Raw genomic sequence first — 27,768 nt, 5'->3', positions numbered from 1 at the left:
AAATTATTTAAGGTATTTTTTTCCTTGGGGAGAGTGGGAGGTGACGCCAGGATTATAAATGCGTTTAAGTCCACTACGTAGTGTTCTCCCACTCCAGTGTTCTTGCCTGGAGAATCCCAGGGACGGGGGAGCCTGGTGGGCTGCCGTCTATGGGGCCGCACAGAGTCGGACACGACTGAAGCGACTTAGCAGTGTTCTCTGCACGTTTACTTTAGAAACGTGGTTTAGCTCTGGCCGTTTTATACGTACATATATATATAAATATATATATAGTATTTTTATACCTTAACACTTACTCTTGATGGCATCTGTCAGCTATTAGGAGGGATCAGAACTGGGAATTGTTTCAAAAGTCCTTTACTTTACCTGACGCCCTCCCCAGGGACTTACACAATCTGACTGTTTTTAACATCTAGAGAAGTACAATTTAAGCTCCAAGATGACAGAGACGTAAATCCTCCCTCGTCAGAGGCTCTGGGCGGGCCTGTCCCCTCTGTGGAACTGTGGGTCTGCAGCCCGGGGTGGCTGGCCTTCCGTCAGGGCCGGTGGGCCCGGCCGCTGGACAGACGGATGGACAGAAGCCCAGGCCAGCCCAAAGACGCGCTCCCTGAGCAGGACCACCCCGTGTCCGGCCCTCCGTCCTCTGTCTGCACGAGCTTCCAAAATAAAGCTTCCAATGTTCGCTGCCTCTTCGTCAGTAGCATCGACGGTCTGGTGGTCTGGCAGGGCAGCGAGGGGCCGCGGGTGGGGCGCCCCTGCTCCAGGAGCCTCAGGCGAGCGCCTCGCACGCCTCCTCCCCGTGACCCCAGCTCCCAGGGACCGGGTGAGCCGCTCAGCAGTTTCTGCCGAGGAGGAGCTGGCACCAGGTCCTGAAGACACGAGGGAGGCGGCCTGGCCGCAGGCATGGGGCAGGATGGTCCCTGTGGAGCCCAGGTCCCAGCGGACAGTCACAGGCCCTGGAGGAGGCCCGGCAGGCCCAGGAGCGGGAGAGGCGCCACCGTACGTGTGGACCTGTGAGCCTGGGCCCAGCAGCAGAGACGGGGAAGACCCACAGTACCTCCTTCCTGGATGCGAGAGCCAGCTGCACTCACTACCGTGAGGTTTCGGGTAAAGAGACCGGACAGGAGTGGGCACGGAGCCTGGCGGGGGGGGGGGTGCGGGCAGCCATGCTGACCCGGGAGCTCAGCGCTGAGAGCCTGGCGAGGGCCTCAGGGAGGCTGTGGGCCTCCCGCTGGGAGCAGACCTGGTCCTGGGAGGCGGCAGCTGTCCTGAGCGTCTGTGCTGGAAGCCGAGGGGGCGTGTCCAGGACGGGAGGCGGCTCCCCAGGGGAGGCCACCCTGAGCAGGGCATTGGTCGCTGGGCGAGCACAAGGCCGAGTCCCCAGGGTGCGGAGGAGCAGGTAGGGGCGCCAGCTCCCAAGGCCCCTGCTCAGCTCTGGCCAGGACAGAGGGAGCCCGCAGGCTTCACCCTCCTGACGGGCAGGGGGAGCAGTCCTGGGGCTGGGTGGACCCCATGAACCCAAGCGAGAGGCAGAAGAGGTTTTTGGACGAAACATCAAGGCTGTGCCCCCACTGAGTCAGAAGGTCTGGTCTGAGGTCCCAGGGGACCACCGGCTGGAGGACCACACCAAGCAGACCGGCCACCCTGAGGTGGTGACAGGAGGGCGGCACGGGGGTCAGAAGACAGCCCTTCCTCCCCGGAAGCCCAAGATGTGGAGACAGGGCCAGGCCAAGCCACCCGCCCAGGGAGGGAGCCAGGAAAGGACTCGGAGAGCAGCCAGGGCTTTATTGAAGGGCGGATGGTCGACTCTGCACACACCCCAGCCGCAAGTGCCTACCCGGACCCAGCGCAGCAGCCGGCTGCTACCACGAGCTGAAGTCCCCAAAGCCGCGGCTGGGCTTCTTCTTGGCCACGGGGACAGCTGCACTGGTGGACGGCTCCTCCTCTGCTACCCGCTTCCTGGGGGGCACAGTAGACACGAGCTGCAGTGTGCATGCGGGCCCCCGGCTAGGAGCCCCCCGCACGTCACAGGGCTGCACAGGCCCTGAACCCCCCAGGTCCCTCCCAGTTCACAGCACAGTCCTGGAGCCTCCGTCTGACCCCCATACGGACTCTGACCCCAGGACGCAGGGCGTGGGCAGTGCGGAAACTCACGTGACTGCCGGGCTGATGTACTTGCCCACCCCCTGGCGGTACGCCTGGGGGCCCTGACTCCCCTGGGGGGGCTGGCTGCTCTTGGCCGTGCTTTCGGGGGCCGCCGCCTCCAGCTGCGTCTTTCTGCGCTCCTCGGCGATCTGTGGGGGCCAGGCGGAGGCTGGCTTGAGCGCTGGCCCAGGCGGGGCTCCTGGGACAGAACCGGGCCAGTCGCAGGCACAGCCATCCCCCCAGGCCCCTCCTCACCTGAGCATCGGCCTCTTCATAGGGGTCTACGAACACGACGGTGGAGTCAATGCGGATCTCCTCCTGGCGGGGGAGGTGGGCGTGAGCAGGACCCCCACCTGCCTGCCACCCACTCAGCTCCGAGCCCGAGGGAGAGGGCCCTCTGCTCCGGGGCACGTACCTTAGGGCGGTCAGTTTTGGGGTCACTCTCCACGTTCTCCATGGCCGTCAGTGTGTCAAAGCCCCCAACAACCCTGCAGCGGAGCAGCGGGGCGCCTGAGCACGTGTCCGGTGTGGGCACCTATGCAGGCCGGGACCCAGACCGTGCGCAGACCGACAGGACCGTGCACACACACGGCGTCTGCAGAGGACTCGGCGCTAAGGGTGAACGCCGAGCCCCGGACAAGAGGTGGAGAGACAGGACGTGGCCCAGCTGTGAGCTTCAGGACTGCGAAGGGAGAGCCTGCGGGGAGCAGGTCTCAGGTCCAGAGGGTCACCTCCCCACTGTGCACAGACTGGACAAGGGGGCACAGGCCCGGCCTGAGGGAGGCGGCCACCCACCCCGCACACAGACCCCGCCTGGCGCCTTACCGCCCGAAGATGGTGTGTTTCTTGTCCAGGTAAGCGCAGGAGCGGAAGGTGATGAAGCTGAGGAAGGACGGGATGATCAGGGAGAGTCCACGCCTCCCCACCCGCCTGCCTCAGCCCCCTGAGGCCAAGCTCCCACGTGGGACGGTGCAGTCAACAGTCTCAGCTGGGAGAGACACACGGACACGGCAGAGAGGCTGACCCCCGGGGCTGCACCCACAGCTTGCGGGAGGCAAGCACACGAGCCCGCCGAGAGACGCCCCAGGAACATGCGAACTCCGAAACCGGCAGGAACCGGCCTGGAACAGCAGGCCCGACAGGCAGATTGGGCGACGACCCCGCTCCCCAGGGCCCCGCACAGCCCAGCCTGGAGGGGCCCAAGTCCACCCACCCCTCGAGCCGAGAACATGAGCGTCCACGAAGCCTCCACTCTCTCAGATAAGGGCCCGGACACACGCGACTCAGCAACTGCGCCCCCACCACCTAAATGGACGTAGTAGTTTCCCCTACATGAGTGACCACCACCCAGAATGAGAGATGAAAAACTCCATTTCCAAGCTATCACAAACTACAAAATCCTCCAGGAGCAGCTGTCTGCAGGAAGGCAGGGCGCCCACGAGCAGGAACTGTGACATCGCGTTAACGAGGTAGAAGACGTCCTCAGAAAGCTGAGGCGCGTCCCCATGTGGAGGCTCTCACATGCTGCCCGATCCTCTAAAACACACGCCACGCGGCTGCGACTGGAATCCCACCCACACAGGAGCATAAGCAGCCCAGCACAGCGGACACGAGGGGGAGACAGCGTGGGGACCCCCTTGGGGACGCGCTGCAGGCCCCGCGGACGCTGGCGCAAGAGGGCGGCCCAGAGCCCCTCCTCGTGGTCGGCGGGAGGGCCCTCTTCTGTGGGACGCTCCCCGGGGGGCCCCGCTGGGGGAGGTTCAGAAAAAATCACCGGGAGCAAGTCACCCGGGCCACTGGACGGGGCCCATCCAGCTGCACTGGTGCCCAAGACGGCCAGGGCCCACCGAGCCACGCCAGACCGACGGGCACCCTCACCGTGGGCAAGGCCCTGTCCACCCAGAGGGGCGGCTCCCAGAGACACGGGGACCACTGAGAGCAGACACGCCCTGTGCCCACAGCCTCCTCGACACGCGCGAGACAGACTCCAGCACAGACCCGGGCACACCCCCACCACCTTCCCACGGACCGCGACGTCTGGGAAAAGCATCTAGAATACAGCTGAGGAGTTCAGCGTTTTTAAAACTCCTCCTTCACGAGGACTGCCGTGGGGAGGCGGCGGGTAAGGCCGTGTGCAGGCCACCTGCACCAGCCCCGGGCACCCCCTGCCTCCTGCTAACAACCCCAGGCCTTCGGCAGGCAACACCCCAAGCGCGGGGCGGCCTTCTGGCTCAACGGACGCAAGTGGGCACGACCTTCAGGGCGAGGCTGATGGGGAGCCCACAGGAGCCAGCCCCCCACCCCATCAACTCACAACTGAGACTTGTTGGTGTTGGGCCCCGAGTTGGCCATGCTGAGCACCCCGCGGCCCGTGTGCGAGAGGCTGGCCCGGAACTCATCTCGGAAGGGCTTCCCCCAGCAGGATTCCCCGCCTGGAAGAGGAGGGCGGGGGCAGCAGGACAAGCATGGCCTGGCCAGCCCAGAGGCCTCGCCGCCCGAGGGCACTCACCACCAGCTGCCCGCGGACCCCCAGCCCTGGGCGGGCCCCTCCCCAGGACACGGAGTAGACTCCACCGAGGGAGGGCAGGCCGGCCCACGCTGCCAGCAGCCCAAGGGGGCTCTGCGGGAGCAGCCCCGGGCAGAGCTCGACCCCTGCCCACTGCGCCCCTAGGTCTGCTGCCAGACGGGGGGGCGCCCCTGGAGGCCTGAGGAGGCCCCGCCAGCAGCACAGAACGAGGAGACGGGAGCTGGAGGCCGTGGCTCTGGGGCCCCCACGCGCCCCCCACGGCCTCCCGGGGGTGCGGCCCATCACCCACCTGTGCCGGTGCCCGTCGGGTCGCCTCCCTGGATCTGTGGGGAGAGCCCGCCAGTGAGGAGCCCCGCGTGAGCCCCCACCTGCCCGCCTGTACCCCCAGCTGCTGCTGCAGAGATCGGGGCCTCCCGGTCACCCCCACAAGCCCAACGTGGCCAGCTGGGCTGGGGCCCAAGAAGGGGTCAGCACCCCCGTGGGAGGACCCTGCACACGGGCGGGGGCACCGGCATCGGCACTCACCACGAAGTTGCGGATGGACCGGTGGAAGACGGTGCCGTCGTAGTACTGCTTCTTGCAGAGCCTAATGAAGTTCTCGCAGGTTTTTGGGGTCTGAAACGGGCCAAGGGCTCCCGTGAGGCACACAGCAGCCTCGACAGTGGAGAGGGCTCCTGGGCCCACAGCTGCGCCCTTGGGCGGTGGACGCAGCAAGACTGACCACCCCGAGGATGCGCGGGGTTGCGGGGGGGCCCACACACCAGGTCGCAGTGCAGCTCCAGGTTGAGGTCGCCCAGGCTGGTGTGGAGCCGCACGTAGCCCTTCTTCTTCACGAACCGGTAGCGCAGCTCATCCTCGTCGATGGCCGCTATGAGCAGACGCCTGAGCTGCCCGCTCGCCCGGGACTGGGGGCCCAGGGGGAGGGCGGGCACCAGGGGCAGACATGGGGAGGGGAGGACAGGGCTGGGGGACGGTGGGCCCTGACCAGCCAAGACCAGGAGAGGAGGGAGCTGGGGTCTGAGGTGGGGCGGCCCCCCCAGGGGAGCCTCCAGACGGACGACCCCACCCAGACACAAACTCACTTTCGAAAGGGCCCATCCCCACCTAACCGCTCACGAGCTGCCGGCAAGCCCACAGAGCCAAGGCGGGCCGGGGGGAGGACGCCCGTGCTCGGCCGCCGCAGACAGGGAGGGGGGCCAGGCACTACCTGCTTCGTGCGTGGTCTCGGGAACCATGGCCGTGGACGTGAAGGAGGCGCTGACCTTCCCGGTGGAGTAGTGGGCCTGCGGAGAAACCGCACCGGTGCGTCAGTACCAGGGGGCCACCCCTCTGCCCGGGCCCTGCCTGTCGCCTGCCTCCACCACCCACAGGCGCCAGGGGGCCTCCTGGGGACAGTACGCCCAGCCCACGCTGGTCTCTCCTGCAGGGCCCAGGGAGCCGCGGCCCTCGGCTTCAACTGCGCTGAAGGCCTGGCTGCCAAGCCTCATGTTAGGTGAAACCTGGAAAAGCGCGCCAGGCAGAGCGTGGGCGCCTCTGGGGTTCAAAGCACCAGGCACTTAAGCTTCCTTTTAAAGGTTTCAAATTTCTATAGGAAAAAAACATCCACAACAAATGGCTTTTTTCTTTCTAAACAGAAAAAAAGATTGTTTTTTCACATCAGAAGAAAATGCATCAAAACGCTAGGAACCACTGTGTCGTGAACAACACACCCTCGTCTTTAGCACACCTGGCTTCCTGGACAATCGTTTAAAGGGGAGTCTCCCAGCCCCAGTCCCCCAGGCTCTGCGTGGCAAGGGGCAGGGCCAGCTGAGGGCCCGACAGGCCAGGGCACAAGTCCCAGTGCCCTCACTGCCGACTGGAGCCCAGGGCCAAGCACAGGGACAGGCAGGATGTGGAGGTGAGGGCCGGGTGGCAGGCACCCCGGGACCACCTGCCCCCCCACCCCCCCGGCAGCTCGGCACCCCTGGGTCACTCTGGCTCCGGTGGCCTGCTCCGCAGGGCCGTGCCTGCCCACACCCCAGGCCGCTGTGTGGTGAGGAACCATGGAGGCTGCCGGCCGCCCCCCACCCAGCCCCGTGCTCCAGGAGTGCCGCCAGGGCAGGGGAGCGGGCCCCCTACTCACGGCGTTCAGCTTGTCCACCTTCGCCTTCTCAGGGACCCTCATGGTGGCCGCCAGCACCTCGTCCCCTTTGAACTCCTTGTAGAGCTCCTGCAGCGTCTCCCGCGTCTCCGTGTTTGTGTTTTTCAAATAGTAAGACGGGTCCTGCTTGGCCTTCTCTTCATCTAGAAGACAGCACGGTGGTCCTGAGCAGCTGAGGCCCAGCGCCGTCCCCAGACGCCGTGAGGGAACAGGAGGCCAGAGCCACTGAGCACCCGGCCAGGCACGAGGCCAGGGTGACCCAAGCCTCCACCAGTCACAGCCTCCTAGTCACGGCAGCCCTGGGGGGAGCCCATGGAGGGAGCAGGGGGCCGTGGAGGGAGCAGGCGGCCGTGGAGGCAGCAGGGGCAAGGCCACCACCCTGGCCCGACCCCGGGGTCACAGCCCCACATCTCGCTCCCCCCGCTCCGGGGCCTGCCTGCCTGCCCGCCGGCGGCCAGCGCACACGGCCCGGCCCGGCCCTGTGGTGAGAAACAGACCATCTCTGAGGGGCGTGGCAAGGGTGACCCAGGCCCCAGGAACCCAGGAGAGGAAGCAGCCCTCAGAGGCCTGCAGCCGAGTCCTGGCAGTGACGGCCTAGCTGGCCCTCACGCCCAGGCGCCAGGGTCCCTGCTGACCCAGCACAGGACGACGGCACGGCAGCTCACGACACGCCAGGCCTGTGCAGAGTGGGCCGGGACCCCCGAACTCGGGGGGGCGGAGCGTCCCCCAGGGGTGCTGGCTGTGCTACCCAACCCCCTCGCCCCTGGGCAGCCCGGCTGTACGTACCTGGGTCGATAATTTTCATGTTATTCTTAACATGGAAGAAATTGGAAACGTTGAACTTGTCTAAGTTGGTGGGGTCCTATGGCACAGAGAGCATGTGTGGCAGTGAGCCCGGCCCGTCCTGGGCCGCGCAGCCGCTGGGTAGGGAGGCGGGAGTCGGCAGGGGCCCGGGGTTGTGGAGAGGCTGGGGGTCAGCAGGGCGGGCAGGGACAGGGCCGCAAACCCGCTCCCCACCTGCATGCCTTCTCCCCGCTCACAGCCAACCAGCGCCCCCAGCTGTCAGCGCTGGACACAGGGTGCCTACCTCCACTCTCCCCCGGGCTGCCCCCTGCAGTAGGCTGCCAGGTGGACCCCACAGTCTGCCTGGGGCCAGAGAGCCCACCCTGGGGGGAGGCCGTGCACTGGCCTCAGACTGTGATGGGGTGAGCCACAGGAGGACCCAGGCCCCCGACTGTCTGCAGCCGTGACTCTCACGAGGCTCTCAGGACACCTAGAGGTGTGCCCTAGGCTTGCCCTGGGTCCTGAGCACCTGCCCTGCCCTCAGGCTTGAAACGAGGCGGCCTCGAGTTGGAGGTGCTCCGGGGCAGAGACAAGTCAGGGGTGGCCCCCGCGGGAAGCCGGGGGCCCCAGACTGCGGTGGCAGCCTGTGCAGAGGCCCGGGGTGACCCACGGCCGGGAGGGGCTCTGCCGGGCCACGAGGCAGAGAGCCAGGGGGCAACAGCGGGGCAGGGCGCCCACCTGCAGGGTGATGATGTCCTGCCGGCAGAAGGGCTCATCGGTCAGCAGGTCTCGGAAGTTCTTGGCCTTGATGTTCAGCTGCTCCACTGCCTACAGCCAGGAGGAAGGCCATGGTCACGGTGCCTCCCCCACACTCCGCAGCCCAGAGCCCACGCAGGAAGGGGGAAAGGGCAAAAGATGGGACCAGAGTGTGCCCCCAAGGGGGCAGGGCTTCCTGGGCCCCAGACGGGTCCCTGATGTCTTGCTCCCAACAAGCCACCCACCTCCACCCAATCCCAACCCATGACCCCAGAGCCCCAAGGGTCCAAGCTCCAGGTATGGGCGTGAAAACCCACAGCCTGCCACGCGCACCCCGGCTCAGAGCAGGAACCTCACCCCTCTGCTCCCCGGGCAGTGCCTGGAGTTGGGCTCCCTCCAGGGTCTTTGCAGGCCTGCGGGGCTCGGGAACTAGGTCGGACCCGCTCAGTGGGCAGAGTTGCCTGGCCCAGGCCCGGAGGCCACAGGAAGGCCGCCATCCCTCGGCTGCAGCGGTGGCTCTCAGCCCGTGACCTCCGGGGCTCAGGCCCCTTAGTGTCCCCCCCAGGGCTCGTGATGACCCACCTCGTGGGCGTAGACGTTGCCGGTGGTCCTGATGGCCACGATGTGGCTGCTGTTGGTGAACACGGTGAAGAGCACCGGGCAGTGGTACTTCCCTGGTGAGAAGACGCAGGGGTGGGGTGGGGATGTGGGGTGAGAGAAAGGGGGCAGGAACCCTGTGGCAGCAGGCCCGGGGCGGGGCGGGGGCCGAGGGGCTGCCCAGGCCCCTCCTCCGAGAGCAGGAGCTCGGCGCCCTGCAGGACCGCCCCGCGGCATCAGCCCCAGCCCACCTGGCCGCCCTCTGCCTCCGGGACCAGCCTGCCCCCACACCCACCTGCTGCCCCTTCAACCTGGCCCGCACACCCCACAGCAGCCCCTCTCTCAGACCCCGCCCTGTCCCCACACCTCCTGCGCCCCTCCCTGCCCCGCTGCACCCCACCCACTCCCCAGGGCAGCTGGGAGCCCATGCAAGTCAGTCCCCACGAGGATGCTGCAGAAAGGGGACACAGAGAAATGAGAGACCTGGAGCTGCATGAATTCTAAGAAGCCTGACTTCAGAACTGCAAAAAAATAATTACAAGAGCATTCTGGAAACGGGACCGTTGGCCGAATATTCGACACTAAAGAATTCACACTGACTTTCTAGATGTGACGAGAGTGGTCCGGTTTCTTAAGTGCTTAGTCTTTAGAGACACGCTCAACACTGAAGTGTGAACCCACGACCGCACCAAGCGGTGCGGAACGGGAGCACAGATAGGATCAGACGCCCGACTGCGGCCCAGCGAGGCTGGGGCTGGAGACGGGCGGCACACCAACTCCACTCTCTCAACCCTGAAATCATCAGCAAAGACACAAGGCCAACAGGGCGCTCTCTAGATCAAGGGTGATAAACAACTTAAAAAGGCACAGTTGAGGGGGACTTTCTGGGGGTCCAGTGGCTAAGACTCCGTGCTCCCAATGCAAGTTCAATCCCTGGTCCGGGAACTAGATGCCACATGCTGCACCTAAGACATGGCGCAGCCAAATTAGTAATGAAAAAAAAAAAACACTCGGTCAGCTCTTTCTTACTCGAATCTCTGAGCCCTCCCGTGACTGCCCAGGCCCTGAGACACTGCTGGGCTCCCTCACCTCAGCTGACCCCTGATCCCGGTCCATTCACACTGCACAAGTTACAGTGGACCCCGGGCCGCGCCGCGGGGCCTGTCACGGCTGGGCCTCTGCCTGGAACACTCCCCACAGGACCCCACTGCATGCAGCAGGCAGGCGCTCAGTGAACGCTGGTGAAGGAGCTGCTCTTGGAGCAGGGAGGCCGTCGAGGCCTGCTGGCTCCTCACTGCCGTCTGCACCTGCTGGGGCTGGCCGGCCTCCACGCATCCCCTGGAACCCACCTGCCAGCAAGCTCTGACCCCACCCTCCACCAGGGCACCTGGCCCACAAAGAACCGAGAGCAAGGTCAGTGCCCGTGGAGGTCGCCTCAACACAGGCGTCCGGCCAGCAAGAACAGCGGAGGGCACGCAGGGTGCAGAGCAGGACCCCGGGACTGCGCTGGGGCGTACGACCAACGCTGAGCTGAGTGGAAAAAGCCCAGGAGCCCCCACCCCCACGCCCAGCTGCCCACCTGGGCCGCAGCCTGAGCACCTCTGTCTCCAGTGACACCTGGACCAGAGCCACGGCCGGGCAGGGCCCGTGCCCCCGGGGGCCCAGCTCGGCCCACACCGCCCAAGTGCCCCGCAGTGGGGGCTCATCCCCATCCCCAGCTTTAAACTACCCAGGCCTCTAGGAAGACATTATCACATTTTTAAGAAATTAAAAGCAAGCGTCCAGCCTGCTCAGAAGGGAAGGAGAACTTGGTGAGAGATGGGGCCGCTGGTCTCTCAGGCCATTCCTTGAGCTGGCTGGGAAGGATCACTCACCTTCACTGTTCTTCGCAAAGTTCAGCTTAATCAGGGACCTCCCATCCAGTTTCTGGAAGAGCAGAATTAATAAAAATAAACAAGCAACTAGTGTGAAGAGGTGCCGAGGCCACCAGGCCGGTGCAGCAGGCAGCAGCTCGCTCCGGCTTAACCCCTGCCTGGCCTCCTGCCCACCCAGAACCAGGCCAAGGCCCCCTTCGGGGCCCGCGAGGCCACAGGTGTGACCCTGCCCAACCGCCCCCACCTCGCCCGTCCCAGGGTCTCCGCGGCATCGGCGCTGCTCCCTGACACCCCCAGGTTCCCGTCCTCCTCTGGGGCAGCACCCCGGCCTCTGGTCCTGCTCTGTGACAGAGCCGGCCCCGCACCGCAGCGCTAACACCTCCCTGTGAGTGAACTGCAGGCACGCCGTGAGGGAACAGAGAGCAGCCAGCGGAGCGGGATGGGACCCAGGCCTGTGACAGGGGCGCAGGGCTGTGGTGGGAGGGACCCAATTCCGCGTTCTCTCCCGACGGCACCCACGGCACGTCAGCAGCGGTAAGCTTGCTTCCACAGAGCCCATAAGGAGGGACGCCCAGTGCCTCCGAGGGTCTGGGACCCCAATCCCCTTCATACCCATCGGCAGGAGCCTGGAATGGTTTCACTCCTCCAGGGCAATGTGCCAGGAGCTACCACGCCGAAAATGCAGCCCCAGGGGCTGGCAGGCTGCAGGCCACTGCACGTGCGCCCGGCCAGCATCAATAACAGTCGGGGATGCCAAAGCCCGCAGTGCCACCACAGGAGGGCACCACTGTGTGATCCACACATGGGCACGTGGGGGGAACACTCCAGAAGGGACAGGCGTGGGGATGGGAGGGGCTGCACGCACGTGCGTGCGTGTGTGCGCGCGTGTGTCTGTGAGAGACACCAGAGCATTTGTCAACCTCGCCGAAGCTCCTGCGGGGCCACCTACCTCTCCGTTGCTGGGGTTGGTCCCGTACTTCTTAAGCCAAGGAACGATGCTCCTAAAGGAAGAGACAAAGTGTGTCAGATGGCGACCGGCCAGAGAGGGGGGCTGGGGTCCCGCTGCGCCTCCACTCTCCGCCTCCTCACAGGAAGGAGGGTGTTTCTGGCGACACGGGCCTCAATGGGCGCCTGGGGTTTTCACTGCCGTTGGGCACAAACGTGGATAAACAACACTAACGAGAAGACCTACACACGTGTCGCTACAGCTCTACAGGGAGGTACTGGGCCAGCCCCAAAAACCACACTTCCAGAAAGTTCTGAATGACGGGGGCAAAAAGCTCTCGTTGAAACTATGAAAAATGGATCTGGAAGCACCCTTGCAGTGTGACCTCAACCAGGTTCCCACAAACACCTCCCAGGCAAAGAGGGGTCCAGACTGACAGCGCTCGTCCCAGGCGCTGAGATTACAGCCAACTTCCCTTCACTCGGAAGCGTTTTCCACGGTTTCTGAAATGAGACTGAGCCACGAGGAAATGACAGAAGCCTGCTTCTGTCAGAGCACGAGGCTGCCAAGGGCAGCACCGGAAAGGCAGGCACCTTGACTATAGTTCTGCCTTCGTGACGTGAGAGGTACACACTCGCCCACGTTCCAACAGCTAAGGGGTGCGAATCAGAACGCTGGGGGCCCCCAGGCAGAGGTCAGGGCAGTGCTGCCCCTCCCGACCCCGAGAGGCCCACCCAGGGCTCTGGAGGCTGTGGGACTGCAGTGCAGCCCTGCCTGCAGCCCACACCGTCCCACTGCCCCACAGCCCTGTCCCGGATGGGTGCCAACAATCTCACCACATCCGTCAGCTTAGAAGTCAAGGGAAAACTCACAGCAAGTCAAAGACGACGCCTTCAGGGGTGCACACCGGGTAGGCGAAGGGCTGCAGAGAGAGACTGAGAGACGACAGAGTCACTCCTGAGCGCCGTCCTCTCCGGAGCTAGAGACGCTGGCGAGGCTTCCGTGGTCAGGGGGCCCCGCCCGCTCCTGGCTGCGCGGCAGGCACCACTCCTGCACAGTCCCAAGGGATGGGCACATGACGCAGGCCAGGTCTGACGCCCGGGAAGCTCCGATGCAGGGAGGTCGAAGGGTGCCTGCTGCCTTGTGGAGGGTCTGCTTAGGAGCAGCTGTGCCCAGATGGAGGCGCCCGGTACCCAGCGGACTTCCTCTTCTCCGGGCTGGGGTTTCCATCACGAGCCCTCGAGGGCCCTTCTGACCTGGCTTGCTTGTGCCTGTCTCCTACATGTCGGGCAGCAGGTCTCCGGCCCCGGGACCGGACAGCCCTCCCCGGACAGCACCCCAGGGAGCTGCCCTCTGTGGCCCAGCGCCCTCCTCCAGCCCCAGGGCGCTGCCTGGGACTGACCAGAGCAGGAGCCAACAACGAGGCGGGCTCCCAACAGCAAGAGTGTGAGTGGGCACCTTCTCCCAATGGGGCCTCAAGGGCACGCTCTCCCCCAGAACCCCAGGGGTTACAGAATGGGCAAGACACGGAGCAGAGGCCTCTGGGAGGCTCCGGGAACCAGAGACCTCCATAAAACCATTCACAAGACCACACTCCCGGGAGGCAGATGACACAGCTGGTGGCGGTGGACAGAACCTCGGCCGTCCACGCCGGGGCCTCACCTGCACCCTCAGCAAGTAAGACAGGAGAAGCCCTCCCTCTCCACGGGGCCCTCCAGGAGCCCTCTGGCTGTCCCTGCGCCCTCACTGCCCTGGGCCATCTGGTTGACCGGCCCCACTGCGGTGCTAGGGTCACCAGGAGAGTTTGGTCAGCCCTCAAGGCTCGCCCTGACCTACAAATTCAGAACCTGGTTGGGGGGGCAGAGGGGGTATGTTGTGTAGATACATCTGTGCAGGACAGAGCTGACCACGGCTCAAACTGGGGGAAACTGAGGCCCAAGGGGACCACCAGACCTGCCCACTCCCCCAAGCCTAACGAGGGAAAACGCCTTGGATCGGCTCTGCACCAGTGTCCCTCCTGCCCCCACAGTGACCTGTGCTCCCAGGGAAGGGGGCAGGGAGCCCATGTAGCACAGATACTGCTGCTGCTACTTAGCCTCAGGACCAGAAGGAAAGCGTGACAGCCCAGAGCTCAGAGCCAAACCACTTCCTGGGTGGGACACCTGGGCCAGGGAGCTCACCCCTCCCAGCACTGATTCTCTGGACTGTGCGGGTGGCCTGAGGACAGAGCACACCCGCCTTGGGAGGTGAGCGCTGGGCTCAAGACAACGCCCTGGTCAGAAAGCCACCCAGCTCTTTCCACTGCTGGGTCCTTTCTCTGGCCCCAGGGAAGAGCCGAGCAGGGGACGCAGACAGAAGCCACCCCGGCATCTCTGGGGATCAGGCTCACTGTCACAGGGGAGGGCCTGAGAACTCTCTCTCGAGGGGGGAAGCTCTCCCAACTCTTACCTGCAGTGGTCGAAAGGCAAACGGCGAAAATTTGTTTGTGGGACATCTGTGCAAAATGAAAACAAAGGTTGGGGAAAATAATTATTCCAGAAAGATCTCACAAATGTGCTCCAACAAGTCGACTACATTTTAAGCAAAAGTGCATGCTGGGACCTCCGTGGTGGTGCAGCAGCTGAGACTCCATGTTCCCAATGCAGGGGGGACCCACGTTCCAACCCTTGTCGGGAAGCTAGATCCCACATTCCACAACTAAGACCCAGCACAGCCAAGTAAATAAGTAAATTTTAAACAATTAAATAAAAATTAAAAGTGTAAGTCACAAGAACGAAATGTAACAGCGTGGAGTTATAGTCGGTAACATCCTAGTAACTGCGCGGCACCAGATGGTTACTAGACCTACTTTAGGTTTTTCTTTGCAAAGTACAGAAATATCAGATTACTGTGTTGTACACCTGGAAGAAATATAGTGTTGTAGCTCCGCTATACTTTAATAAAAATACTAAAGCCTGCTTGAAAAAAAAAGAAAGAAAAGAAAACGTTGACGTAAATTACATAGTGCAAAAACTGCTGTGGCCTAACACAGAACCAAAACGTGGTGTATGCCAAGAAGTAGCTTAGAGGAAAAAGCACACACCACATGTGGGATCCTCCCCCAGCACAACCCTGGCTAACCCCCGGCTGTGGCCCCTCCCGGCTCTGCTTCCCCAGCAGGCCGCACCAGGTCTGGGCCAGCAGCGAGGGGGAGGGCGCTCTTCTGACTGCAGCCATGCCGGCTTCAGGTACTGTCATTCTTTGTATTATGAACTGGATAGACAAGACGTTATTTTAACCTATGTTTAAAAAAAAAAAAAAAAGGCACTTCCCTCGTGGTCCAGTGCTTAAGAATCCACCTGCCAATGCAGGAGACACAGGTTCGATCCCTGGTCTGGAAGATTTGACTTGCTGCGGGGCTACTAAACCCATGTGCCACAACTACTGAGCCCCAGCTCCACAATAAGAGGAGCCCCCAGTGCTGTAACTAGAGAAAGCCCACTCACAGCAACACAGACCTATCACAGCCAAAGACAAAAAAAACCACCACCAAGATGAAACATCTTCTCCAATATTTAGTGTGTCTCCTCTTTTGTGAGCTGTGTCCTCAGCCCATCTGTCCACTATAGTTTCCGTCTTCTTGTTAACTATTCAATTTTACAAGCTCATTCTACAGCGAAGACATCATCCTTTAACTACACCCACACACTCAAAGGAACAGAAGGATTTTCCATCTTACCTGGTTTCTTGCCACCATAGAAGTGAGTGTATTCAGCACAAGTGATGTACCTAAAAAGAGACAGAACCTTAATACTTCCGCTTTCATAACAAAGACGGTCTCTGGAAATAAACTGATGACCGAGTCACTTCACTCACTCAGCAAATGCTTATTAAACACCTACTGTATGTCAGACACCTTGTGATAAACACAACAGAATACAGATATGGGCAACAGACACCCCCATAAGCAAACCCAAACGGCCCTCCTGCGCAGATGAACTCAATTTAACAGTAGGGTTAACGGTGAGAAGTGGCGGGTCACGTGAAGACCTGGCGGGGGAGGTTTCCAGGTAGAGGGACCTCGCACGCCCAGGAGTGGGGGCTGCTGAGGACGGAGACTCGGGGGGTGGTCGTGTCACCAGGGTCCTGGCGGGCCGTGGGAGGACTCTGGGTTGGCTTCCAGCAGGATGGAAAGGCGCTCGGAGGGCTCTGCCAGGGCCCTGGTCCAGCCTGAGTCCTCAAAGCGTCACTCTGGCTGCGGCGTGCAGAGGGTCAAGCAGGAGGCAGCGGAAACCAATCAGAGCGACTACAAAGGTCCACAACGGAGCCGGCAGAAACTCCACCTGAGAAGACGGCTGGATCAGCAAGACGTGGTCAGCTCCTGGAAGTGCCAGCAGGACTTACTGAGGGACAGGAGCCAGAGGGAAACGCCCAGCGAAGGAGCCAGGGTGCAACCACTGAGGGGAAAATAAGGGAAGAGCAGGCTCAAGGGCTGACAGTGAACGAGTTCCTCTTTGCTTTTCGATGCAGGGGGTGCAGGTTCCATGCCTGGTGGAGGAGCTAAGATCCTACATGCCTTGCCGCCAAAAAACCAAAACATAAAACAGAAGCAATACTGGTACAAATTCAATAAAAATGTTAAAAAAAAAAAAAGTCCCTTCCACGAGCAAAAAGTTCCTTCCACAGCGGGGCTCATTCACTGAACTCCACAAGCCCATCAGATCTTCCAGGGGCGGTGTTGTAAGCCAGGCTGGAGCCATCACCCAAGGAGGATGTAAAACAGAGCTGAAACGTAGGGAGACCTACGAGGTCTGGGAAGGGGAGGACCCAGCAGAGGGAACCCAGAGAGCGCTCCTTCTGAAGAAACCAGAAAACAGAGAGCGGTGTCCCAGACACTGAGGAAGGGCTTCAGAGGGAGAGAGGTGGTTAGGTGCGCCCTACGAAGCGAGGACTGCAAGCTGACCCCTGGATGGAGCCCCACCGGAGTTAAGGGATCCCAACAGGAGCAATGCGGGCAGACCCTGACTGAAGTGGGGTCAAAGGGAAAGCAGAAAACTGCAGGTCGACACAGGTCTTCCTCATCTCCCCATTCAGTCAGTCGCTCAGTCCTGTCTGATCCTTTGCGACCCCATGAACTGCAGCACGCCAGGCCTCCCTGTCCATCACCAGCTCCTGGAGTTTACTCAAACTCATGTCCACTGAGTCGGTGATGCCATCCAACCATCTCATCCTCTGTCGTCCCCTTCTCCTCCTGCCTTCAACCTTTCCCAGCATCAGGGTCTTTTCCAATGAGTCAGTTCTTCGCATCAGGTGGCCAAAGTATTGGGAGTTTCAGCATCAGTCCTTCCAATGAATATTCAGGACCGACTGCCTTTAGGATTGACTGCCTGGATCTCCTTGCTGTCCAAGGGACTCTCAAGAGTCTTCTGCAACACCACAGTTCAAAAGCATCCATTCTTCGGCGCTCAGCTTTCTTTATAGTCCAACTTTCACATCCATACGTGACTACTGGAAAAACCATTGGAGAAGACTCTTGGAAAAGACTCTTTTGAGAGTCCCTTGGACAGCAAGGAGATCCAACCAGTCCATCCTAAAGGAAAGCAGTCCTGAATATCGTCTCGCTGTTAAGAAAATCAAAAAAACTCGACGGCAGCTGGGGAGCCCAAGTAGGTTTAACTGGAAGATGCTGGAGCTCGAGAGCGGATTGGGGGGCGGGGGATGAGAACCGCGCCCAAGGAGACCCCCCAGGGAAGAGCTGGCGAGCCTGAGGAACCAAGGGGACGGGACCTCAGAGACCCTGACGGGGGCACCCCGCGGGGACGGCGGAGGTGTCCGGCGAAGCGGCGTCGAAGGGGCGGAGAGGACGGGGCCCCGGAGACCCACGCCTGAAGGGACGCCCCGCGGGGGACCGCGGAGGTGTCCGGCGAAGCGGCGTCGAAGGGGCGGGGAGGACGGGGCCCCGGAGACCCGCGCCTGAAGGGACGCCCCGCGGGGGACCGCGGAAGTTTCCGGCGAAGCGGCGTCGAAGGGGCGAAAAAGAACCGGAGCCCGGAGACCCGCGCCTGAGGGGGGGGCGACCCGCAGGGGACCGCGGAAGCTTCCGGGGAAGCGGCGTCTAGAGGAGCTCGGGCGCGGGGCGGACAAGCCCGCTCCCGGCGGCGACGGCTCAACTCACATCTTGTCCTTCTGGTGCTGTCGCTTCCCCATGGCGACGGCAGGGTCAGCGAGCGCAGAAAACAGGGGGAAAACACACCTCGGACCGCGGCGCCTCGGCCGAACCGCGTAACTACTTCCGGGTCCCGCTGACCCGCCCCGGAAGCGAGGGCTAGGCACGCCGGGAGCTGTGGTCCCTGGCTGCCCCTGCCCCCATCCCGAGCGCACGCCCGCCGGGCGCGGAGGCTTCCTGCGCTCCGAAGCTGAGCCCTCTCGGCGTCGAAGCCTCCTCGTCCCTGCACCTCTCTGTACACCGCCTACCTAGCCTGCCTGTCTGGCCCCAGCTCAACGCCATCCCCTCCCAAACCCGCCCTGGTCTGACCTGGCCTTTCAGGTCTTCCGCTCGGCGCCCTTAAGGGCCGCTGGCCTCGGCCCGTCTCTGCCCCAGACACCTCCAGATGGACCCCCACATTCGCTATCCGCCCTCTCACCGCTCACCTGGACCCCACCGCCTGCAAGCCCCTCTCCTGGGGGACCCAGGGGCAGGTGGCCATCAAGCCTGAAGGCTCATTGTCATCCCATGGGGGGAACAGACCACTGTTTCTTAGGCTTGTGTTTGGGGGCCAGGCATAGCAAAAACTGGTAGTCTTTTAACTAAGCGGGATCAAGTGAGGCCCAAAAGGTCAGAGTCACTACAGCCCAGGCAGCTCCCCTCACCCACTGCTCTTTGAGAGTGCCCAGGGCTGAGACTCCGGGTCAGGCGCAGGTGAGGGCATGGCAGTAGGAAGACACCAGTAGGTGAGTTTTATTCATCCTCTGGCCGTGGTCTGTACGGAAGAGGGGACTGGTCCTTCTGGTGGGGCACGGACTCTGCACTGCCAGGGTCATTCTCTGAGTCATCTTTGGGTCTGGGCACAGGCTGGAACTTGAGCAGGACAGGCGGGGTGAAGATGGAAGCCTTCACAGACGAGGCTGGTGTCTCCTCAGGGGCGGCGGTGCTACTACAGATGGAGGTCCTGCGCAGGAGACATGGAGGACACAGATTTGGATTCCTGAGGCGCAGAGAGCGCACAGGGCCGGCAGAGGAACACACAAGGAAACCCAGGCCGTGTTATGGTCTTGCTCCATTCCTGCCTCTGGAAACCCCTCGCTTGGGATGTTTGCTCAAATCTGTCCACGGCAGCAATGTTTGTGATTGTGTGAACCCGGAGACGATCCAAATATCCGTCAGGGAACGCCCAAAAGAACCAGCCACAGCCCTGCCGTGGGCTATTCAGCAGCTGTTCAAGGAAGGAAGCTGGTCTTTACAGCCCAGAGAGTCAAGATGCCCAGTGGTATGATAGTGGACGAAACAAGCTGCAGTGTGAGCCTGCCTTGATTTACAAAAGCAACCAATGTATTGGGACTCTCGTATTTATGTATTCATTTCTGTATTGTGAACTTTTTCCCATAGAATATGTTCTGCTTTTGCAAACTTTTAAAAAACAGAAACAGCCCATTTTTGGTGATGGCACCAGGAGGCAACACAGCACACTCAGAGAGCAGCATGTGACGGGGGGCTGAGAACTGTCCCCACTAAGGGAACATTGCAACACACGGGAGTGGCGAGTAATGTGTGCTCCGTCCACACAGCAGGGTGGGCATTCTGCATTTATTACTGGTGAATTTCTAGGCTTTTGGGGGTCTTGGGTTGGTTTGTTTCTTTGCTATACCATGCAGCTTGTGGGATCTCACTTCCCTGAACCAGGCATTGACCCTGGGCCCTGCAGTACCGAGTCCCTGGACCACCAGGGAATTCCCAGCACTGGTATTATTTTGAACGGGTGGATTATATGCCATGTGAATAATACCTCAATAAAGCTGTTTAAAAACAAACAAAAAAGTCCTCTAACGCAATGAAGCTGCAATCCCAACACTCAATAACATGGGAAATACTTGACAAAAAAAGGTAATTTAAAATAAAAGAAAACCACACATTCAGTAAACACCTGATTTGCAGAACCACGTATAGATAGATCCCAGGGCTGCCCCCAGCTGATGGAATCGCTCCCTCTATGTTGGCCCCCGGGCAGTTTGGTTCGGCTTTCCCATTATAAGCACTAGGAAGGGGCAGCCAGTCTCCAGCATTAGGGTCCCTCCCAGAAGTGGGAGGGACCATCCCCCTGCACATCCTTCTGGTGCTCCTGTATGCTGTCTGGATTCTCAGGGCACACTCACCAGGGGAAGTGGAGCCTGTGCGTGTTGTTCCTGGTCAGGTACGAGAAGCGGAAGCCCCCAGGATTGAGGACCAGGGGGGTCAGGTCGACCATGTGGCTGCAAGACAAGGTGAGGCAGGGGGCTCAGCCTCAGTGTGGGGGCATGGGCCATGCATGAGCCAATGAGGAGGGGAAGGGAGCACTCAGGATTCAGGAGGAACATCTGAGAGGGAGGTCAGGATCCCGGCTAGGCCAGAAAACCTACCTCTTTGGGTTTGATGACAGGCCTGTCCAGTTTAATTTCATTTCAGACCTCGAAACTTCCCCTTTCTCCAGCTGCAGGAAACAAAGGAAACAGGACAAGCATGGGGTCCTCCTTGGGAAGAGAAGCACCTTCTCCCAGAACTAGGGGGACGCTGTGCCTTTCCGCCAATGGGCAAACATGTCAGGTCATGCTGGGAGCCACTCGGGGCTTGGTGTTGGGGGACGAGGCCTGGGAGAGAGGCTGGGAGCTCACAGGGGCTGCCCCAGCCCTGCCTGGGGCAGGTGACGGGTAAGCGGGAGTCAGGAGGGGCGGCCAAGGAGGAAGGGTGCTGCAGAGGCACTCCGAGGGCAGCCTGGAGGATGGACCCCATGAGGAGAGGTGGGTGTCAGGCATCCGCAGGGAGCCGCGGGGTCCGGCCGAGTGCCCTGAGGTCAGGCAGGTGGGGTCCTGTGCGTCTCCCACCCAACACTCCCAGCAGGGCAGCCCTCATCATCTGCTTCGTCTGCTGCTGCCTGCAGAGAACGTTCTGGGAGCCTCTACCGTGTGGCCAGGGAATCGCTGGGGTGCTTCTGAGCAGGGCACAGAGGCTGCCCCTCCGCAGGCCACTGACCGATGTGCTGGGCAGCGGAAGGAAGGGGCCAAAGACCCGGGGCATAGTGTAGACAGCGGGTGACGGGGCCGCCGTGGAGGCCGTGGAGGCCGTGGAGGTGGCAGGCGGCAGCGGTGGCACAGGCGGCGGCAGGGCTGGGGACAGGCACAGGGAGGTCGAGCAGTCCCGCAAGACGATGCATTCTGGTTTCTTTGGTTTCTGCTTCCTCCTCCTCCTCTTCTTGGCATCTGGGGCAAGAGGCATCCGTGAGCACCCACCCAGGCCTGGACAGGTGTGGGAGGGCAGACACAGGCCCGCCCACGGGCAGGGGAGCCAGGCCCGCACAGGGCACCGGGCGACCACGCCTAAGGCCACCGTGGATGGGCACCCACACACGTCATCTCCCTGGCCCCTCGGCCGCCCCACAGGGAAGTCTAAACCACTCAAGGCACAGGCCGGAGCCCCGCCGGGCTGTGTGCCAGGACAGGATTCCACAGGAAGTGATGGAGTTAGCCTGCTACCCACCCTGGAGTCTGCCAGCGCCCCTGTGGGGTGTCCAGACCCTGGCCAGTGAGCCCACCAATGCCACCCAGCCCTGGGTCATCCTGGGGGTGTGCAGAGCGCCCATAGGGAGGAAGTCCTGCAGAAGTGAGCTCAGGGAGACCCCCGGGGCCTCCCCCCGCCTCTCCCGTTCTCATGAGTTTGGGTCTTTCTACTGTTCAGATGTGGAGCCCGTCAACATAGTAGGGGTCAACAAGCCCCTCCTGCTGCCCCTCGGGAGAGAATGGGCACTGCTGGGGGGCGCTGGGCGGAGGCCGATGGCCGGCACCTGGAGTGACCCCGGCCTGAGTCCCCATTCAGCGCCACCGCTCCCGTGTGGCCCACGCATGCTGGGCAACCTCCCTGGGCCTCCGTTTCCTCTTCTATAAAACAGGAATAAATAACGCCAGCCAGTGCCTCGGGAGGCTGTGATGAGAGCCACACGTGCTGTGGGGGTAGGCTGTTGGATGAAAGGGTGCCGTGGGACTACCCCCACCCCGCCCGGGTGAGCCAGGGCCCCTGACGTCCTGAGTCCACCGCCATCGTACAACCCTGAACACGGACACACCCAAGGACCAAATCCAAACCTCATCACAGCTTAAGAGCAACCGTCCCAGACACACAGGCAGAGGGGGACAAGCGAACATACCAGGGGACCCCGACAAGGGACACAAATAAAGTAGGTCCCCCAAAGGACAGCACAGTTCTTCAGTCCAGGGCATCGGGGGGAAGCGAGGTCACCCCACCTCACAGGGGACGTCAACGCTGTGGCCTTGTCCTCGGTCGCCTTCCCAGGGTGGCAGTGAACGCAGCCACCTTCCAGCTCCACCCTCATCTGTTCCCGTGTGAGCACGAACTTCCTCCCACCCAAACAGTGGGCGGGCCTCCGGGGGTCCTGACTGACAGCCCAGGCGTGGAAAGCCCGCCGTGGCCCCGCGGGGAGGTGTGAGTCGGACGGGCCTGCTGCAGCGGGCGGTGGGCTCACCCTGGGAGTAGAGGTGCACGCGGTGGATGCGTCTCTTGAGCTGTTGCAAGCGCTGGTGCATCTCCAGGGCGCTCATGCTGTTACAGCAGTTCAGGTCCCCCTGGACTACACAGGACGCCTTGGCCTGCGAGGGCCGCAGGCGGGGCAGGGCGGAGGAAGCCAGACGCCTGAGCCGCCGCCTCCAGGAAGCCCACACCCCGCCGCCCACCCCGGGCCCCCCTACCCCGCCCGGCCGGCCGCACCCAGAGGAAGGAGAGGAGCCCGCGCCGCTCGCACTCGGCCTGCTTGCCCTTGCGCACCACGCGCTCGGCCAGCGCCGGGTTGCGGTCGAGACTGCGGAAGAGGCGGCGCAGCGCGCGCTCCGTGCAGGTCGCCGCCTGCCTCTCGAAGTCCTCCTCGGAGATGAGCTGGCAGAAGTTCACAGTCTGGGGGAACTCGTTGTCGAACTCGTCCAGGACCTCCATCCTCGAGGGCTTCGGCGGCTCGGCTGCCTGGAGACCGAGCGGCGGTCGAGGCGGGGTCCCCGGGGTCAGGGCGCGCTCACGGACCCCCACCCTGGGAGAGAAGGAAGCCCCCCCGAGGGCCGCAGCTCCGCCACCATCCAGGCGGGACCCCCGGGGTGGGTCCGGGCGCGCCCAACCCACCCGCCCCGGGAGAGGAGGGGCGGACCACCCCCGCGCCCCGAGGGCCGGAGCTCGAGTGGCTGTCGGGGCTCGGCCCGGGACGCACCGCTGTCCCCCAGCCACCGCGCACGCCGCCCCCCGGACCGCTCCGGCCGCTCCCGGGAGACCGCGGGCCGGACGGCAGCACGTGACAATGCCCGCCGCTCTGCGCATGCGCCCTCAGGCTTAGACGGGGCGCGCACCGCTGCGCCCGGGCCAGGCGCATCCCGCTCCTCTTTTGAGACCCTCGGACCTCGGGCTGCCTCCAGGCCCCCCACATCCCGGCCGCTCCCCTCCTCAGGGTCTGTAGGACCTGAGGGACGTCAATGCCCCGGAGACTTCTGTTTGCCCACAAATCCTATAGCCCCGGAGTTTCCACCTTCTCTCTGGACTCTCTCCAGCCTGCCTCCACCACATGAGGGTCACCACCATTCCTTCTTGGACATCTTACCCGCTTCTTAGTCCCAACCCAGAACTGATTGAACCCCAAGTTCCCTGGGTTCCAGACCCACCTATACGCGTCCGCAGGGGGATGTTTCCCGGGCATCTCACACTCTGCATATCAGAAACTGGCAGCTCCTTTCCCCCCTTCCCCCTCCCAAACCTGCTTCCCACTTCCCTCTCCTACTAGGTCAGGGACCAACACCACCATCCATTCCAGTCTCTGATGAGGGGGTGCTCCCTGGAGCGCTGGGTTCCTGTCCCCTCCCCACACCCCTTCCTGTCAGCCCAAGATCTTGAGCTTTTTTCACCTCCTACCACCAAACCTCCAAACCACCAGCCCCAGCTGTCCCCAACACAGGAGGTGGCCTTCACTTCCTCCCACTGAGGTCTCCCTCCTGCAAGGAAGGAGGTCTGGCCTGTGTATCTTGCCTAGGGCTGCAGAGACTGATTCACCGCCTCCAGATCTCCATTCTGTCGCCTGGCCACCTGTGACTTGACTTTAAAATACATAGTATGCGTTTTTATAAAACCAGGACAAGCATCCTCTGAGAGGTCAGGCAGGCCCTTGATTAATCCCCATCATGTTATGCTTATAATACTTCACACTTTATATGTTTCTTTGGATTTTTATAAGTATGCCGTGTTAAGCACTGCCAAAAACAAAATGTTCGCTGCTTTCAGGGGCTCCTCGTCTAAAGAGAGCTTTAGCCACTGGTGGAAAATGCGATCTAACAGGCCCTGGTGGAGGGACACTGGGTGCCCTGAAGCCCAGGGAAGGCTTTCCCTACGAGGGGACATTTGAGCAGAGCCCTGATTCCCAACAATGGCAGGAAACTGCTGCATGGCGTGTTTGGCCATGGCGTATAGAGTCTGCACAGGAGCAAGGGGTCGGTCTGAGTCAGGTAATCCTGGGATGGAGGAACCCCAAGGGGTCAGGCCTAGGAGGCAGATGAGCATGTGTCATGGCCCATCGTCCCCCCCCGGGTGCCAGGGCTTCTACCCCAGGGTGGGGGGTGAAGCCACTGTCCCTTTGGGCACAGCCATTGATGAAGGGTACTCCCAAATACCCCTTCAGACACCTGGGCCCCTTCTCAAGGAGAAAGGCTTGAGTGGCTGCCACTGGGCACATAAAAATCCTTTGTGTCTAGTCCTGATGCTGAGGGGGCCTGCAGGCATGCCTGGGGCCAATCTCCTTGGCAGGTCGGCTCCAGTCCCCCCGATTCCAGCTGTGCGGGTGGGATGCTGGGCACCTCACCGTCCCTCCTGCAGGCTCAGGGCAGCACACGTCCCTGTAAGAGAATGAGTGGGCATGGGTGGAGGGCACGGGGCTCCATTTCCTGAACCCACCGTCCACCCCAGCTAGCTCTGCTCCTGCGGAGGACCCAGGAGAATGTTTTCCCCAGGCCTGCCTGGAGGGCCGGGCTCAGGGCATCCCCAGGAAGTCAGTTCATCCCCAGGGGAAGTCTGAGCCAGGCCCGGGCAAACCCTCCGGGCAAAGCAACGGGCCTCCTTGTCCATAGGGTCCTGACAAAACCTTGAGCCCCCAGGCTTACCTGGGAGTTGGTTGCAAAGATCCTCTTCAAATCAAAGCTTTTCTGAGTCTGCCCCACCCCCTGTCCAGCCACAACCTAGATGGAGAGGTTGGGAGAGAACCTCCCAGCTCTGCCGTTCTGATCCTCCGATGGAGGGCCTGCAGGCCCAGCTCCACACCTTGCTGGTTAGTGGAGTGAGGCGGCCAGACTCCCTGCCCGGGAGCTGTGGGTGGTGGGCGGGGCCTGACCGATGCCCTTTCATCATTGCACTGCTTCCCAGGGGCGCACAGTAGTGCAACAGGGAAAGAGTGTCAGGCAGGCCTGCCAGCGCCTCTCCCGGTGGTCGGCCAGGATCTGAGACCAGGAATGCAGGCCCACTGGGGCGGGGTCTCTGCCTGGGGGAAGGGTGCCCTCTGACCCCAGAGGCCCAGGCCTGGCCAGGATCTCAAGTTTCCATGGAGAAGGGAGCGCGCTGGGTAGGGGGGAGGGGAGGGCGTGCAGGTCCGGGGGCCCGGCCTGGGGAAGGGAAGTGGCAGGGTGGGGGAAGGGGTCTCCAAGGCTGGTCCCAGATGCTTTGACAATATCATTGCACTGCTCCTCAAAGCACAGTAGTGCAACCTCGTCAGAGCACCTGCGGCCAGCAGGAGGGACTCCCACTGCCCCCCGTACACTCAGGGCGGGAAGCAAGCTCAACCTTGGGTGGGTGGGGCTAGGGGCCCATTCCTAGACAGCAGGGCGCGGAGGGGATCTCACCGGGGGGCTGCCGTCCTTGGGGCCCTGAGGACTCCCAGGGGACCCAGACCTTCCCCGGCACCCTCCGGAGAGCCCTGGGTATGCGACCCCAGACAGAGGGGCGGCTCCAGCACATGAGCGGGAGCGGACCGTGGACAGGGTGCACACACAAAGGAGAGGGGCCCGCGCTCCAGTACGGTCAGAAGCCCACTGGTGCCTGGGGCGGGGGTGGATGCAGCCTGACGACCCTGCGCCCTTGCCCGGCCCGCGCCTCGGAGAAAAGAAGGGTGACCCCCCAACTTCGGGCCAGCGCGCCCCCGCCAACTCAGGCCCCCGGCCCGGGCCCCTGGCTCCTGGCCCCTAACTTGGGCCCCTCATTCTGTCCCGGGAGACTCCCTGCTCGGCAGCCCAGAAAGAAGAGGGACGAGGGGGCTTCCCGGCCCTCTGTGGTCCCCGGCTCGGAGGGGGGCGCCTGGGGTGTTGGGTTGCGCCCCTCCACCCACCCCACCCCCGCGGCGGGAGAGGGCCGCCCTGCCCCGCGCCCCCACCTCGGACCCGGCTACTCACGCGGCGGGACGCCCCTTCCTCCCCCCAGGCCGCGGCAGCTCTCGGGAGGTGGCGGCGAGAGGTCCGGGCGGCCGTCCGCCCGAGCAGCCCCCCAGGACCACCCCGCACCTCGTGGCGCCCTCCGGCTGCCGGCTCCATCTTTAACCGGCTGACAGGCGGCGGCCCGGCCCCCAGCTCCTTAGCATAGCGCCGCGCCCATTGGCCAGCGCTGGCGAGGGCTCCGCCCCGCGCGCGCCCGTTGGCTGGGGCCCGAGCGATTTCAAAATAGCCTGCGGGCTCCGATTGGCCGCGCGCGGGCAGAGGCTGCGGCTCCGCGGTTTTAACAATGAGTTCTGCGAACACTGCCTCCCCATTCATAACTTATCAAAGGGAACTTTGCCCGCCTTTTCGCAGCTCCGGTCTCCGCGAGTTTTCATCGCCGCCCGGGCGAGGTGCTTGGAAGCCCGGTGGGAGGCGCCAGGCGCGCGGCCAGAGCCGCCGCGGAGGGGGCTACGACCGGAGGAAAACGTCCCGACCCGCGCGCGCGGGCGCGCTCAAGCCCACGCCGGCGCGGCTGCAGGCCGCCCCGTCTGGCGTACTGGGATTGCTCCCGGTGCCTCCCCCGTAGAGTGCTCGGCTGCGGTGGGCTTCGTGGCTGAGGTAAACCCCTCCCCGCTCAACCCCACCGCATCGCCGGACTTGAACCGAATGAGATCTGTCTGAAACCACCAGGTGGGCCTGGGCTGTGCAGGACTCGGTCTTGGAGCCCTCCCCCCGGAGCCTTGCGGATCCGTGGAAGGCACGGGGAAGGGGGCGCCACTCGGGTCCCTGCGTGATCGTGGATAAGCATTCATACAGTGCTTCCCGACGGGCTGGTGACCCGGGAGTATGGCCATGGCGCGGCCCTCCCAGAGCGGCAGTGTGTGTGTTGGAGGGGGTAGTACTTAGCGCATCTGGGCCCCCTCCTCTTTGATTCGCTCAGCCCAGAGCCTGAGAGCAAACGTTTTGGAAGGCAGGCAGAGCTGGGTTTGCATCTTTACAATCTCGGTAAACCTCCTCTGAAAAATTAAGACGATAATTGAACGGCAACATAGATTTGTTGCCGGGAGCAAATGAGACGCTGTGTAAATCGCTGGCCCAGTGCCTGGCACTTAGTTTTCAATAAACGAGAGATTGGCTGCTGCTGCGGTTTTAATTTTTGGTCTCGTCCTGCATTCTGCCTGCGGCCACCTCACCTGCTCTTACAGCTTCAGCCTCGACTTCCCAAGGATTCCTCCCGTGCACTGTTGGAGTCCGCTGTTAACTAACACTCCTCACTTGTGTGTGTAGGGAGGTAACAGAGGCAGAAGTGGGCTCTCACAGCCCAGTGGGGCCAGGG

General features: G+C 62.6%; 1 protein-coding gene across 50 annotated transcripts; it reads right to left on the bottom strand.

The window, feature by feature from the left end:
- Positions 1-341: 341 nt before the first annotated feature.
- PPIL2 (peptidylprolyl isomerase like 2) lies at positions 342-24,254 on the bottom strand. 50 transcript variants are annotated; one of them, XR_014068907.1, is made up of 26 exons: positions 23,119-23,237; positions 22,774-22,965; positions 22,475-22,598; positions 21,779-21,872; positions 20,971-21,197; positions 20,361-20,431; positions 20,118-20,213; positions 15,487-15,536; positions 14,217-14,262; positions 12,641-12,703; positions 11,772-11,823; positions 10,823-10,874; positions 8,934-9,025; positions 8,334-8,423; positions 7,599-7,674; positions 6,795-6,955; positions 5,880-5,955; positions 5,434-5,540; positions 5,198-5,287; positions 4,962-4,995; positions 4,460-4,577; positions 2,971-3,027; positions 2,561-2,842; positions 2,401-2,463; positions 2,155-2,294; positions 1,766-1,959 (listed from the first exon to the last, which is right to left on the bottom strand). XR_014068907.1 is itself a non-coding variant. In XM_081542021.1 (26 exons), the coding sequence occupies exons 4-26, from the start codon at positions 21,836-21,838 to the stop codon at positions 1,863-1,865; spliced, it is 1,995 nt and encodes a 664-aa protein (XP_081398147.1). In that variant the 5' UTR covers positions 21,839-21,872; positions 22,475-22,598; positions 22,717-22,965; positions 23,119-23,237; the 3' UTR covers positions 1,766-1,862. The 50 variants fall into 50 exon arrangements, 37 of the variants coding, with proteins under 37 accessions (XP_081398127.1, XP_081398128.1, XP_081398147.1 ...); XR_014068905.1 differs by having other exon boundaries at positions 22,717-22,965; positions 23,204-23,237; XR_014068906.1 differs by having other exon boundaries at positions 23,204-23,237.
- Between the last annotated feature and the right edge of the window lie 3,514 nt (positions 24,255-27,768).

The sequence above is a fragment of the Giraffa tippelskirchi genome, chromosome 11, assembly GCF_054371585.1.
Source record: "Giraffa tippelskirchi isolate mGirTip1 chromosome 11, T2T-mGirTip1v1.2.pri, whole genome shotgun sequence".
In the NCBI taxonomy this organism is placed as follows: domain Eukaryota; kingdom Metazoa; phylum Chordata; class Mammalia; order Artiodactyla; family Giraffidae; genus Giraffa; species Giraffa tippelskirchi.
This window is presented reverse-complemented; position numbering and strand designations above follow the sequence as displayed.